Source organism: Mustela putorius, unplaced genomic scaffold (genome assembly GCF_011764305.1).
Source record: "Mustela putorius furo isolate JIRA1106 unplaced genomic scaffold, ASM1176430v1.1 tig00000873_pilon_pilon_pilon, whole genome shotgun sequence".
Lineage (NCBI taxonomy): Eukaryota > Metazoa > Chordata > Mammalia > Carnivora > Mustelidae > Mustela > Mustela putorius.
This window is the reverse complement of record NW_025421504.1, coordinates 4,224,475-4,237,927: the sequence shown is the minus strand read 5'-3', so window position 1 is coordinate 4,237,927 and position 13,453 is coordinate 4,224,475. Positions and strand designations below refer to the sequence as shown.

The window sequence follows — 13,453 nt, the reverse complement described above, 5'->3', positions numbered from 1 at the left end:
CGCCTGTCCCTGTCCTCCTGTGGGGATGCGGTGGGAGAAGCCCGTGGAAGACCATCTCTTTACGAGAGGGTCTGCCAAGGCAAGACCCTCCGAGTGCCTCTGTAGCGGGAAGCAGTTTAGGAAGCACCTTTACATTTTTCCCGAGGTCTTCCCGGAGGATCTGACCGTCCCATCCGGACTGGTTTGTTCTCAGGTCCTTTCCTACTCTGCAGACCTTTCTCTGGCGGCGGACACGGTTCTGGCTTTTCCCGTTCCCTCCCAGTTCCACTGGAAACAAGTCGTTTGCTCCTAGTTTGTCCCCCTTTTTCTTTTTATTATAGGCAGAGACGTCTGCCTCCACCCGGAAAGCCCCTTACCTAGACCGTCAAGTTCACGAGCGCACTTTCCGTCTGTTTTGTCCACCACTGCAGGCGCCGACTTCGCTAAGCTTTCTGCCGCCACTTCGTGAAGACTTCCTGTCCCCCAGGGGGCAATAGCACTCCCCCCCCTTTTTTTTTTTTAAGATTTTATTTATTGAGAGAGAGAGAGAGCGAGAGCAAGAGCATGTGCTAGTGGGAGGGGAGAGGCAGAGGGGGAAGCAGATTCCCACCTGAGCAGGGAGCCCCATGCAGGGCTCAATCCCAGGACCTTGTGATCATGACCGGAGCCAAAAACAGATGCTTCACCAACTGAGCCCCCCAGGCGCCCCCAGTAGCACTTTCTTTACTCCCCCCAGGGTCTCTCCGGCTTCTGCCCACTGCCCACTCCCAGCCAGTGCCACACATTTTAGGTTTAGTGACAGTAGCAAGTGAGGCACTTAATATAAATAAAATATTCTTTTATTTTTTTATGTGGGAGGGGCAGAGGGAAAGGGAGACTCTCTCTCTCTCTTTTTTAAAAGATTTTATTTATTTATTTGACAGAGATCACAAGTACGCAGAGAGGCAGGCAGAGAGAGAAGGGAAAGCAGGCTCTCCACTGAGCAGGGAGCCCGATGTGGGCCTCGATCCCAGGACCCTGGGATCATGACCTGAGCCGAAGGCAGAGGCTTAACCCACTGAGCCATCCAGGTGCCCTGAAAGGGAGACTCTGAAGTGGGCTCCCAGCCCAGCGTGGAGCCTGACACAGGGCTCAATCTCAGGCCCCTGAGATCATGACCTAAGCCGAAATGAAGAGTCAGCCTCTTAATCAACTTAGCCCCCAAGGTAGCCCTTTAGGTTGCTTTTCTAATCAATACATCTGCCTCGCAAGCTACGTAAGATACTGTCATTACATTTATAGGAGGAGAAACTGGGACTCAGAGTCCTATGGCTTGTCATAAGCCACACCCTGGGTGACACGGGAGCTGAGCGTTGGAAAAGAATTTTTACTTTTATTATTATTTTTTTAAAGATTTTATTTATTTATTTGACAGAGAGAGGTCACAAGTAGGCAGAGAGACAGGCAGAGAGAGAGAGGAGGAAGCAGGCCCCCTGCTGAGCAGAGAGCCCGATGCGGGACTCAATCCCAGGATCCTGAGACCATGACCTGAGCCGAAGGCAGTGGCTCAACCCACTGAGCCACCCAGGTGCCCTGGAAAAGAATTTTTAAAAGGTGGCGGGCACGGGGGTCTGGGGACGTTTCTTGAAGAAGCCACAGAGCAGTATATGAGTTAGTAACCGTTAAAGGTGTCATTGAAGATAGTCTTGAGCCACGAGAAAGTTCGGAATACTCTAGTAAGGCAGGTAATTTTGTTATACGTTTTATCAGAGAGCTGTACATCAAAAGAATGAAAATAAAATTTCTGTGCTTAACAATTAACCTTCATGCATCTCGAATATCAGCGCGTATCGAGAACACCTCACTTCCTTCAGAGTCTGGGGAATGTGAGATGTCCAGCAGCACGACAACACAGGTGTTCCCAGTTCCTGGGTGCCCAGGTCCATGTGAACGATGACCCACAGGCAGGAAGGTGAGTGTCGAGAAAGAGGCTAGCGCGACAGACCCTCGAAGGTCCCGCCTGACTCCAGGATCCATCTGTCCTGAGGATGGAGGTGCGTCTGGGCATCGCTAAGTAAAATGAACCAAGCCAACAACTGGACGGACTCCTGAGAGGTCCTTGGGCTCTGGGAACCAGAGGCCTCAGTGTCCGGGTCGTATCGTGCATAGGGGCTGGATCCGAACGAAGCTGGACCAGAGTGGAATTTGCACACGTGGCAATTAGGGGTGTTGTGCTAGCGCAAGTGACGACTGGGGGCGGTGTGTGGGGTGTGCGGCAGCCGCTGCTCGTCCCTCCATCCGCCCTGGCCTGGGGCTGCTCCGTCCTTCACGCCCCAGCCCTGCCTCAGCCTCCCCTCTGTAGACAAGGAGTGGGAGCTTGGCCGGGGCAAGAGTCCGGGGTCCACTCTGGTCCAGTCGGCTCTAATGAGGGGTTGGGGAAGGTCACCTGGCTGGACGGGACAGATTTCTGAAGAAGGGGAGCAGGTGGGTAGGACTCACCCTCTCAGCCGCACGGACCTGAGTTCTCATTTATACGAGTTTCCCACTCTCTGGCAGGAAATAAAAATGCTTCTTGGACCCCCACGGAACATCAAGGAGAGGAGGGAAGAGAGCGCTGGTGACGCTAAGCATACTTGCTCCTGTGGGCTGCTGGGGAAGGCGGCCAGGAGCAGGCAGCGTTGAGACCTCACGGAGAGTTTGCCCGGATCTCCTCCCCCGCTCCGGTCTTCACCTTGGGGCCGGGGCTGGCAAACCTGGAAGGGCGGGCCCCGCGCGCCTAGCTGAGTGAGTTTGTGATCCTGATGCATCGCGCCTCCGGCTGCGCCCCGCCCTTCCCTCTGCCTGGAACAGCGCGCCTCCGCGAGCCTTGGCTCCCTGGCAGATTCCTACTCATTCTTTAAAACCTTGCTTTGGCATCACCCTCTAGACAAAATGCAACACTTTCTCCTCTGTACGTTTAAAAAAAAAATGATTACGGAAAATTTCCTTAAGGATACAAAAGCAGAGAATTCTTCCGTACAACTTTTGCCAGGGAGCGCGCGCGGTCGCCGCGGCCTGTATTGCACGGGTCGGAGAGCTGCGTGTCCCGGCGTCTGCTCTTCAGAGCGCCACACGGTACCCGGCACAGAGCGGATAAATGTGTCCCAGAGGCAACAGACATGAGCTGACACACGCGCCCATTTTACAGACGCAGAAACCGAGCCCCCCCCCCCGGGCTCATCAGAGGAGTCCAGGCTGTCCTTTTGACCACTAGATGGACAGACAGGTACCCGGCCCACTCTGCCCTGCTCCGGGCGACGAAGCGGGAGGCCGGCTGTGCCCCCCGGGGCTGGCCCACCGGGCACCGCCCCGCCCCCGCGGCCACCTGGGGCCCCAGCGCCCGGACTCGGGGCAGGGAAGGAGCTGCCTGGGACCAGCCCTTCGCACCGGGGGTGGGGGTGGGCGGTGCGGGCGGCGGGGCCCGAGGGTGCCTCCACCCTCCGACGTGCTGCGGGGAGCCGGCGCAGGGCGGGGGCCGCGGGGCAGCGCCAGGTGCAGCGCGGGGCGGGGCCGGGCTTGCACCTCCACGGCCGGGGGCGGGGCCGGGGCCGGGGGCGGGGCCTCCCCTCCTCCCGCCCCTGCCTCCCGCGCGCTCCGGGCCCGGGATTAGCGACCCGGGAGCCCGCGCCCCGCGGCCTCGCAGCCACACTTTCCTGGGAGCGGCGACACCATGAAGAAGTCGTACTCAGGTGGGCGCCGCGGCCGGAGCGGGGGGGCGTCGGTGTCCCGGGACCATCGCTCCCCACCTGAGCCGAGCGGGCGGCGGGCGGGGGGGACGTCGCGGGCCGCTGCGCTCCCGCTCAGGCTTTCCGCGGCGTGGGGTGGGGGCGTCCGCACGGGGCAGGTGTCCGCAGCCCCCACACGGGACCCGATCCAGGGACCTCCGCGCGCTGAGCCCCTCGGCGGACTCGGTGCTGCCCCTTGCTGCGAGGCCGCGGGACCCGCGCGCCTGTCCGGGACCACCCGTGCGGGGGGCGGGGGAGAGTCCCGGCGCTCGAGGCCTCTGACCCCGCACGCTGGCCCCGCTCCCGGCCTGGCTCGGGGTCCCTCGCCGCCGTCGGCCACTGCTCGCTCAGGTGTCTGGAGGGGCCGCCTGGGGGCCGCTGCCCCAGGCCGGCCGGACTTCCTGCTCGCCCTCCTGGCCCTTGCGTGGGCCCCTCCAGGCGCCGCCCCTCCCAGTGTGCGGGTCCAGGCGTGCGGATCCCGGGGTGCGGGTCCCGGTGTGCGGGCCTCGGCGTGCGGTGTGCGGATGCGTGTGTTTGCAGGGAGTGGTGGCGTGGAGGATTTCCTGGGGCTCAGCCTCCAGGGCTGGTGGTGGTCCAGGCGGCAGCATCCTTTCTTCAGAGGAACTGTTTGTTACCCCTGTACCCGCGGGAGTACGGGAAGTTTGCCAAAGGGGACCGTCCAGCAAGGCTCGGGCTTAGTACCCGGGGTTCATCCGGTGGGTCTGGGGGCAATCCCCCCAACAGGTGCTGGTACCCTAACTTCACCGGCTGGTGTGCCCTCGCACAGGTCAGGCTGAAGTTCCATTTCACAGATGGGTAAACGGAGGTCACAAGCACGGGAGGACAGACAAGGGTAACCCAGATCTCTCTCCTTTTTTTTTCCCCTTTGTGGTTCCCCCCCTTCCACCCCCCACCAAGGGATCCTGGCAGGATCCGTGTCCTCCTCAGTTCTCAGATAATAAGTGGAATCTTCTCTTTTGCTCACCTTGCAAACTGTGTCCCTCCCCGTAATCTATTTGGACATGAAGTTTTCTGCCAAGGACTCAGGAACTGATTTTTCTTGATAAGAGGACAGCATCATGGGACTTAGCTGGCGCTGAGGCGGCCATTCGGGCCACCCCCCTGCCTTTGGGCCATTTCTCAGTTGCCTGCTTTCCACATTCAGGAACTGAAATGAGTAATAAAGAATAACTTGTTTCAAAGAGGGTTACTCAGAACTTCCCTGAAAATACCCTTCTGGATCAGTGGCTTAGAATTTCAACTTTTACCCCGTAGCTGCAAACAGCACGGCCCTCCCGACACCCCCAGCGCAGCTCTATCTGAGGAGCGTGGGCGCGTTGATGGAGCGGGGGGGTGGGGGGGCTTCCAGGTGGCATATGCTGGGGTTTGGCACTTGGCCTCCCTTCCTCCCTAGCATGCTCCAAATACTTGAGATGGTTGTGGGCACTGCTGCTGTGTGCGGCCCTCTCCCTGGGATCGCTGGCCCAGCGGCAGCCCAGGGACCTCTGCTGGCTCTCGCCCTGGGCTCATTGCGCTTGACCTCCTGCTGGTGGGTCTGGACAGCGGGGGCGAGGTGGGTCCTGCCAGGTCATAGGTCCTTGGCCTCTTCCTGGGGAGACTTTGAGACCATCCTCTGTGGATGCCAGGGGGCCCCCAAAGCAGGCTTGAGCTCCTCTCCTTCCGCCTTCTCCCCCTCCCCCCAGGTAAGTTTAAAAAAGAAAGATGAAGTAGGGTTTAATGGGGTGAGTAGGAACCAGCTCTTGTAAAGGCGGCCTGTTCGGCTCCTGTGTTTACCTAACGGGGCGGGACCCTGGAGGATGGGAGCAGCGAGGGCTTGGACCCCTTCCAGTTTGTTTCCCTGCTGGCAGTAGTCCAAGGCGGGCTGGGTCCCTCGGTTGCGCTTGTGTGGGGTGGACTGGAGGGGCCTGGCCCAGGGGCGGGCTGGCCTCTTGGCCTCATTTTGAGCATGCGTTCTCTTGGCGCGCCCTTTTCCGGAGGGGTGCTCTGCAGAAGTCAGACTGACCCCTATGTAGCATCTGTGCTCTGAAATTAAGGAGAGCCCAGAGGGTGTTAAAAATCCCCCCAACCCCGCCGCCAAGGGTTGAACATCCAAGGACAGCCAAGAAGGCTTTTCTTTTCTGCCTGGACTGAATGGGATTATTGCTTCTGGACCTATTTATGGGCTCGGAAAGAAATGGAATGATTGTAAGGGGGTCCTTTGTAGAGCTGGGTTTGAGCACTCATGAGTCCCTGAAACGGGAAGAATTTTTAAGCTCTGCTTTGGGTGGATCCCAAGTGTCTTGGTTCTGGACGCGTTCACTGAACTCGTGCCGTGTGTGGGGCACGTACTGCGAGGGTACAAAGATGCTGAAAAGACGGGGGTCCTCGCTGCCTGCTCACAGGGGAGACGCCAGCGGGGGGACACACCCCACCCCACCCCGATCTGAGCCACGGGCTCCAGATGCCACCGAATGCCCTGGAAGGAGGGACCGTGGGCGTGCCGGGAGGCCAGATTGAGACCTGGGCCTTGAGAAGCGAGAGGTGGAGAGTAGGGGGAGAATAGCAAAGGGCTTTCCGGGTGGGGGGCTGCGGTCGGCAAGCTTTCCCTGGACCCACTTCCCCTGCTGTTCTGTGGGGGGCAGGGCGGGTGTCGGGGGCAGGCAGTGTGGCCTGGGGCCGACTGTGGGGTCCTTGGAAGGCAGGCTGCACCTCCCCGCCGTGGGGCAGGTGCTTGATCTCGCTTGGGGCTGATGCTGACTTGTGACGATTGCATGAGCCCCTGCGGGTGATAGGCCTAGAAATGTCTGCCAGGTACCTCGGCGGCTGTGACTGTCTTCATCATTCATTCGTCCCCACTCCAGGAAGGCCGAGAAGGCCGTCTGAAGCCCAGCAGCTCCCCATCTTCCCTGCGTCCCGTGCGGCTTCAGAGACCCAGGCCCGGGCTTCTCCCTCGGCCCCTCGGCGTCAGAGCCAGCCGCGGTCCGACCCCCTCTGCTTCCTGGTGTTCTGAGCTTCTCTCTGCACGCCGGGTCACGGGGCCCTGGCCTTTCAGTGTCGCTGGCTCCCCCGGGAGTTCTCATGGGCACAGGCGCTTCCCTGAGACCCTCGAACCACAGAAATGCAGAGCAGGGCGTGGGGGTTGGTCTATGGGTGCACTTGGGAATTAGTCAGAGGTCGGCTTTCGGGATATTCCCAGAGGGGTGCCTGGCCGACCAGAGGTTCCAGAGACCTGGGTAGCTCCAGAGGCCTGGGGAGGAGGCTGGACCCCAGGGGAAGGGCCTGACAGAGACTGCGTCTGCGGCTGCCCCTGGAAAAGTGTGGCCTCGCTCACACCCAGTGCCCTAGGACCTGACTTACAGGAAGGGAGAGGAACCTCCGAGAACACTTCCCCAGTGAGCTAACCCCGGGTTGCCGGGTGAGCGTGGGCAGGGGTGCTGAGGCAGGTTCTTCCTCTTCTCTGCCCCCCCCCATCCTCGCTGCCCCTTGTCTCTGGCTCATTCGGGGTCTCAGCGAGAAAGAGCAGCTTTGTGCAGCAGTTAGTCTGTGGCGCTGTGGGCTTGTGCCCAGGACCGTGGGACTCGTGGACCCCGGAAGCCTCCCGAGTCGTGAGCAAGCTGGCCGAGCCTGAGACCCGGGGCCATCGCTCTTGCTGGCCTGGTGCCGAGGCGGGGACACACGCTCAGGCGCGGGGGGTCCGCCTACCCGCCCTTGTGGCTCACCCCGGCTCGCGGTCACCTGCCCGGCAGCATCGCCCCCGCCAGCGCAGAGGGTTCTGAGAGTCCAGGGGCATGCACCTGAGTTGGGGGCCGCCCCCCTGCTTCCTGGAGATCCACCCCCTTCCAAGTAGCCGGTTGGAGCCAGGACAGGTGCAGAGGGGACAGGAGGTTGCCCCTCGGGAGCAGAGGCCTAGAGCCCGCGCACCAGGTGCACGTGCTCCACCTCCCAGGAGGGCATCAGCAGGGGGCATCTCACCTGAGGACCCAGGGACCCCGCTAGCGGGAGGAAGTCTGTCCCCCACCCCCCACCCAACCCCCCCGGGGTAGCCCTCGGACACAGGCCCCCCTCGTGGATGGGACCTGGGGGTGGGACCTTGTTTCTGCACTGCTGTTTGTCCGTGCGCAGTGTTGCGTGGGCTGTGCTGTTTGTCTAAGATGTGCTCGATAAGGAAGCCTCCGCGCCCGGCCAGGGCCCAGCCTGGGGCGAGGAGCGCCAGTTCCTGGGCGGACCGGCCAGTGGCCTTGGGGGAGGGAGGGCTGGAGGTGATTGCTGGGTTCCTGGCTCTCTCTGTTGGAACTATTATCGTGGAATGCCCAGCTTGAGGTGTGGTCTGGGGGTCTGGGTTTGGGCGGGGATCCGTGGGTGTGAGTGGTGGTGCAGCCCCCTGGGGACCAGCGCAGAGCACACGAGGGACCCAGCCTCCCGGAGGGACCGGGGGCTGAGCTGTGGGGTGCCTGTCTCCCCAAGCTTCCGGGCCTGTTCGGACTCTCCCTGTGGGTTCAGTCACTCATTCCCAGAGTGCCACTGAGTGCCAGGCCCTGAGCGTCCTTCCGGCCCTCTGGCGGCTCTCGCTGCCGCTCTGGAGGGGTGGCCTGGCCTTGGGTCTCTAGGTTGAGTGTGGCCCTCTGGTCCCAGCCCAGTTTCTCTCCGCCTTATCTCCCTGTCCCCGCCGGGGCCCAGGTCCATTGCAGCTTGCGTGAAGGGGGGCATTGAGCTGCTGGCGGCGGAGGGGGCGGTGGCCCCCGGGCATCTTGCTGTCAGTGGCCTTTTGGAAGCTTCGCAACAACTGAGCTTTGTTCCCGGCCTAATCTGACCTGGTTCTCTGAAGTGTGACTGCCTGCGGCCTGCAGGCCCCCCGGGACAGGAAGGTGAGCAGCAGCAGGGAGAGGAAGACGATCTGGGTCCCAGGGTGGCCCTCGGGCCCAGGCTACCTGCCTTCTCTGGCAGGAACGCACATCACCGGTCATCCTCCAAGGGCTGCTGGCTCCAGGCCCCACGTGGCGTGTGCGGACCCCACCAAGTGCTGGGTGGGGAGGGGAGGGCTGGGGAGACCTCTGTCCTGCTGGCTCATGCCCCTTGGAGAGTCGGTCTTCTGCTGGCCTGGGGTTTCACAGTGGGGCCGAGACAGGATGACGGGGCCGGGGGTCGTCCACGGTCCTCCTTCTGCCTCCCGGAGAGGCCTTGCTCTTGAGGGACGTGCAGTGACACCTGGGTGGTGCCCCGGCCTTCGTGGGCCCTCCGGGCTGCACCTGGGAACCAGGGGATGGTCCTGCAGCCGTGCGAGTCCCTGAGAGCTGAGCCAGGGCCCCTCGGCCCGGCCCGGCCAGGCATGTTGGGGCAGCGGCTGAAAGGCAGGCGGCAGTGACTGTCTGCCGGGACTGGAGATTGCTCCTGGGCAGTGTGGTTACCAGGAGGGGCCAGGCAGGGGCAGGCTGGCAGGTTGCCTCGGGCTGGGCCCGCACCTCCATCTGACCCGCGTCCTGGGGCTTTCACAGACTTCCCAGGGACCGCGCTCCCCCCCCACCCCCCAGGACCCAAGCCCAGTGGGAGAAGAATGTTCCTGTAACCCAAGCCACTTGGAAGTGGGTTAACTCCAACCCCTGTTGTCTTCCAGCCTGTCAAGGACTGGGCTAATCCACCGGGGGGGGGGTGGGATTTGGGGTTCACAAAACGCACTAAGAGAACCGTGACTTTGGCTCTGTGGCCGCAGGTTCAAATGGGTGGGTGTCGGGGAGCCGGGGTCGGATGGCTGCATACAGGAGAGCCAGTGTAGACGCCGCGGGGGACACAGGGAGTGGCGTGACCTCCCGGGGCACACGGCAGCGGCCGTGTGGGGCTGGGGAGGGGGCGGTGGCCGACTGCTGGCGGCTGCAGTGTCCCGTCACCTCTGGCACAAGGGGCCGAGGTGGGGCAGCCCCCCAGCGGGCGCCGCTCCAGCTGCCAGACCTTCGCATCCGTTTGGGGGGTCTGCTTTCGTAAAGAAGAGCTTTCTATACACTGTGCCTCTCTTTTTTCTCTTTTGTCCGCCCCCCCCCCCGCCCCCCTGGGTCGTTTTGTTCATTGCTTGCTGCCCGTGTGAACAGGAAAGTGAATTCTTCAGTCCCATCAGTCGTGACCTTGCTTTCTGTGCGCCCTCGGCCACGGGCACAGCGTCTGATCCTCGGAGGGGTGGCACGTATTTCCCCAGAGGTATGCGCTACCCCCCCCACCCCGCACCCCCGGTTCTGGTTCTGCTCTTTCCACCTGGAATCAGATCTCATGCGTGGACGGCTCCGTTCCTGGCTCTTCGGAGTTCCTTAACGGACTTAACCACCCTCGTAAGACACGGACCCTCTGTTGCCAGCTGGGATGGGGAGGGAGGGTCCCCGTCCCTCGAACCGAGGGTTCTGAGCTGACCTGCAGGTGTGACAGCAGCCGCGCTCCCGGCTGGGGGACGCGGGCTGCTGGGAGACCAGGACGTCGCCAGGTAATTAGCTGAATGAAACATTGCACACGATGACTCCTTGTTCCCCTCATTCCTGGGATGGCCTCCAGGGCCAGACAAGTGTTCTTCCCGCGGCGTTCTGTAGGGAGGCTGGATGAACAGAAAATGCCGTTTGCTCGCATCAGTCCGCTTGGAGGACTGACTCGTTCCGGAGATCGGCCCCAGATCCCTGCGGTGGAGCCAGGCCCCCACCAAGGGGGTTGGGATGTGGAAGTGGGGCCTTTGGGAAGTGAATCTGTTTAGACAGTCTTGAGGGTGGGGGCCCCCATCGGTGTCCCCCTAAGGGGAGGAGGAGACTCTGGGGCTCCCCCTACCTGCTCTATGAGGATAAACTTTTTTTTTTTTTTTAATTAAAAATCAATGAAAGATCAACCGTCTTGCCTACAGGGCTTGCTTCCTGCCTCAGGCTGGTGCGCGAGGTCAGGGTTCCCACCCTGGGGCTCTCCTTCCCTTCGTCCCTTCTGTGGTCCCCTGCAGGTGGACGTATCTGTACCTTGGAGGTGGCCCCCGACTTCCTTGAGCCAGCCTGAATGCCCCAATCTTGGGGCCAGTCGCCCCAGGTGACTGACCGCCTCTCCTGGTGACCATTCCCTCTGCTACCTGGTGACTTGTGCGGCGACTCCTTCTGGAACTCCAGGCTCCAGGGGTCAGTCAGCAGTGCTGCCTGCACAGCCCGCGCCGCCAGGGCCTCTGTACCCCGGCCCTACCCCTCCCCAAGGCGTGTCCTGCTGTTCCACTCCCGCCACCATCCGAAGCCAGAGTGAAGCACGTCTGGCTCTTCGGTGACTTGGGGCACGGTCAGCGGCGGGACCCAGAGACCGGCAAAGCCTTCTGCGCATTCTGGGGGCCCTTCCTCCTTCTCCTTCCTGCGGCGGTCAGCAGTTTGTGATGGCTTCTTCTCCGTTCTCGAGACTGCAGGTCCCCTGGCCTGTGCTTAATCTCATCTTTGTCACGGGCACGGCTCGTTCCCGGCGTGTGTTTTGGGGTCTGACCGGGACTCAGAAACCGCTCGAGGACTTGGAACAGGACTTCAGTGTCGGGTCTTTGCTAACACGGAGGACGGAGAGCAGCAGCTGGGGGCAGATCCGGCTTGCGTGGTGTCTCTACAGCCCTTGAAAAGCATGCACGTGATTCCTCATTGAGACTGAGGAAAGAAAGAACACCTGATTGTAGATTTTATTTTTTTTTTTTTAAGGATTTTCTTTTTAAAGTCAGCTTTGCCCCCACCGTGGTGCCGAACTCACAACCTCGAGGTCAAGAGTCACACACTCCCCCGACTGAGCCTACCAGGTGCCCCCGAATCGTAAATTTTAAACAGCTGGCAAATCCAATAAGTACCAGAAAATTTTAAAAAATAGGAATGCTTTTACCAATCACCTACCAATGCTTTCCCCAAAGCCCTGGTTTTTTTCCTATTGTAGTTTTGGCTACGAACTCTGATCGCTTCTTTACACGATGACTGGGTAACATCACTTTCTCATGGGGGAGTGGAAAGGTCATTCATTTTTTGGTTAATCAAAGTTTGTTCTTTTCCTTTTGGTAGTTGGGATGCATGAAAAAGTGGGACTTCAGGGGCGTCTGGGTGGCTCAGTCGGTTGAGCATCTGACTCTTGGTTTCAGCTCAGGTCGTGATCTCAGGGTCGTGGGATGGAGCCCGAGTGGGGCTCCCTGCTCAGATCCGAGTCTGCTTCTCCCTCTCCCTCTGTGCTCCGCCCTCCCAACCTGGCTCAAGCGCACACACTCTCAGATTGAAAAAAAAAAAAAAAAGAAGTCTTTTTTTTTTTTTTTAAAGATTTTATTTATTTATCAGAGAGAGAGGGGGGGAGAGAGCGAGCACAGGCAGACAGAGTGGCAGGCAGAGGCAGAGGGAGAAGCAGGCTCCCTGCCGAGCAAGGAGCCCGATGTGGGACTCGATCCCAGGACGCTGAGATCATGACCTGAGCCGAAGGCAGCTGCTCAACCAACTGAGCCACCCAGGCGTCCCCCAAAAAAGTCTTTAAAAGAATACTTGTGGGGTGCCTGGGTGGCTCAGTTGGTGAAGCCTCTGCCTTCGGCTCAGGTCACAATCCCTGGGCCCTGGGATCGAGTCCCACGTCAGGCTCCCTGCTCGGTGGAGAGCCTGCTTCTCCCTCTTCTTCTGCTCCCTTTGCCTGCTGTGCTCTCTCTCTCCCTGGCAAATAAATAAATATAATCCTAAAAGAAAGAAAGAAAGAAAGAATATTGCTCCCCTTTTTAAAAGAAGTGTGACCTCACACAGTTTGTGGCCCCGCCCCCATTCTTGTCCTACAAACACAAGGATTCTGATCAAGTCTATCTTGAAGATAATGTCTCCTTAGAGACATCCTTTTAGGAATGAAATAGGAAACTGTGGAGCATTTGTAACTGTATGTTTATTACTAACCAGAGATGCTTTTCGCTTTGACTCACCGTGGAAGAGAATCGAATTCTCCGCTTAAAACAATGATTTTCCGTGGACTTTTCCGCGGCCTCGTTCCTGGCCTCACACATGCCACATCTCGCTTCCCCCCACTGCCCGCATCTTTCCACCAGGCGCTCAGGTCGTGCTCACATCTTACCCCTTCTGATTCCGCAGAGCACACAGATCGGAGGGCGTGTAGCTGGACGGCCACCCTGGGGTGGTCAGCAGTCCCCTGAGCAAACACAGACATGGCGGTGAACCACGTCAGTATACCCCAGCCGGGTCCAAACTCGACATATTTTTCCATCCAACCTGTCCTGGGTGGGAGCCCCACCCTCCACTGGTACTTACGCAGGAGAAGTGTGATGGGCAGGAACGCAGAGTGGACCCAGACAGTGATTTTGCCAGATCGGATTTAAGATATTTTCTATTTTGCAAATTTTACAAAAGCGTTTCACCCCGTGGCTGTGTTGTTAGGGCCCTTCTCCTGTCAGCCAAGGGCCTGGAGCTTAAGGTTCCTTGGCTTCCTGGAGACAAGCTACAGATTAGCCGCAGGAAGCCACCCCCCCCCCCCAGGTCAGAGGGTCAGAGGGAGGAGGTGGTGTCCCTAGTCCTTTGTCACCTGATAGTAGTGGGGCAAAGGTGGGCCTGCCCGGCCCAAGCTGCCGCACTCAGCAGAGACAAGATCAGGGGCCAGAGAAACCTTCCAAGGCAGAGAGGCGGGCAGGATCTACCCCATTTCTCCCTTGCTCCCACCTTCCAGGCTCCTTCCAAGCCCCCCCCCCCCGCACTGGGTGGCAGACCTGGGGACCAGGTCGTCCCGTGGACCAT

The 13,453-nt window shown here is 60.1% G+C and overlaps 1 protein-coding gene and 1 long non-coding RNA gene across 2 annotated transcripts in view; both read left to right on the top strand.

The window, feature by feature from the left end:
• The first annotated feature begins 3,558 nt into the window (after window positions 1–3,558).
• Window positions 3,559–13,453, top strand: part of SEPTIN9 (septin 9) — a 144,403-nt gene continuing 134,508 nt past the window's right edge. The window contains exon 1 of the mRNA XM_004748818.3: window positions 3,559–3,686. Within this exon, the coding sequence (XP_004748875.2) occupies window positions 3,668–3,686 (19 nt within the window). The 5' untranslated portion in view covers window positions 3,559–3,667. The remainder of the gene's footprint in view (window positions 3,687–13,453) is intronic.
• LOC101681492 lies at window positions 3,786–11,959 on the top strand. Its single transcript, XR_006608334.1, has 3 exons — window positions 3,786–8,042; window positions 8,400–8,587; window positions 9,973–11,959. It is a non-coding gene; the product is annotated as an uncharacterized LOC101681492 (long non-coding RNA).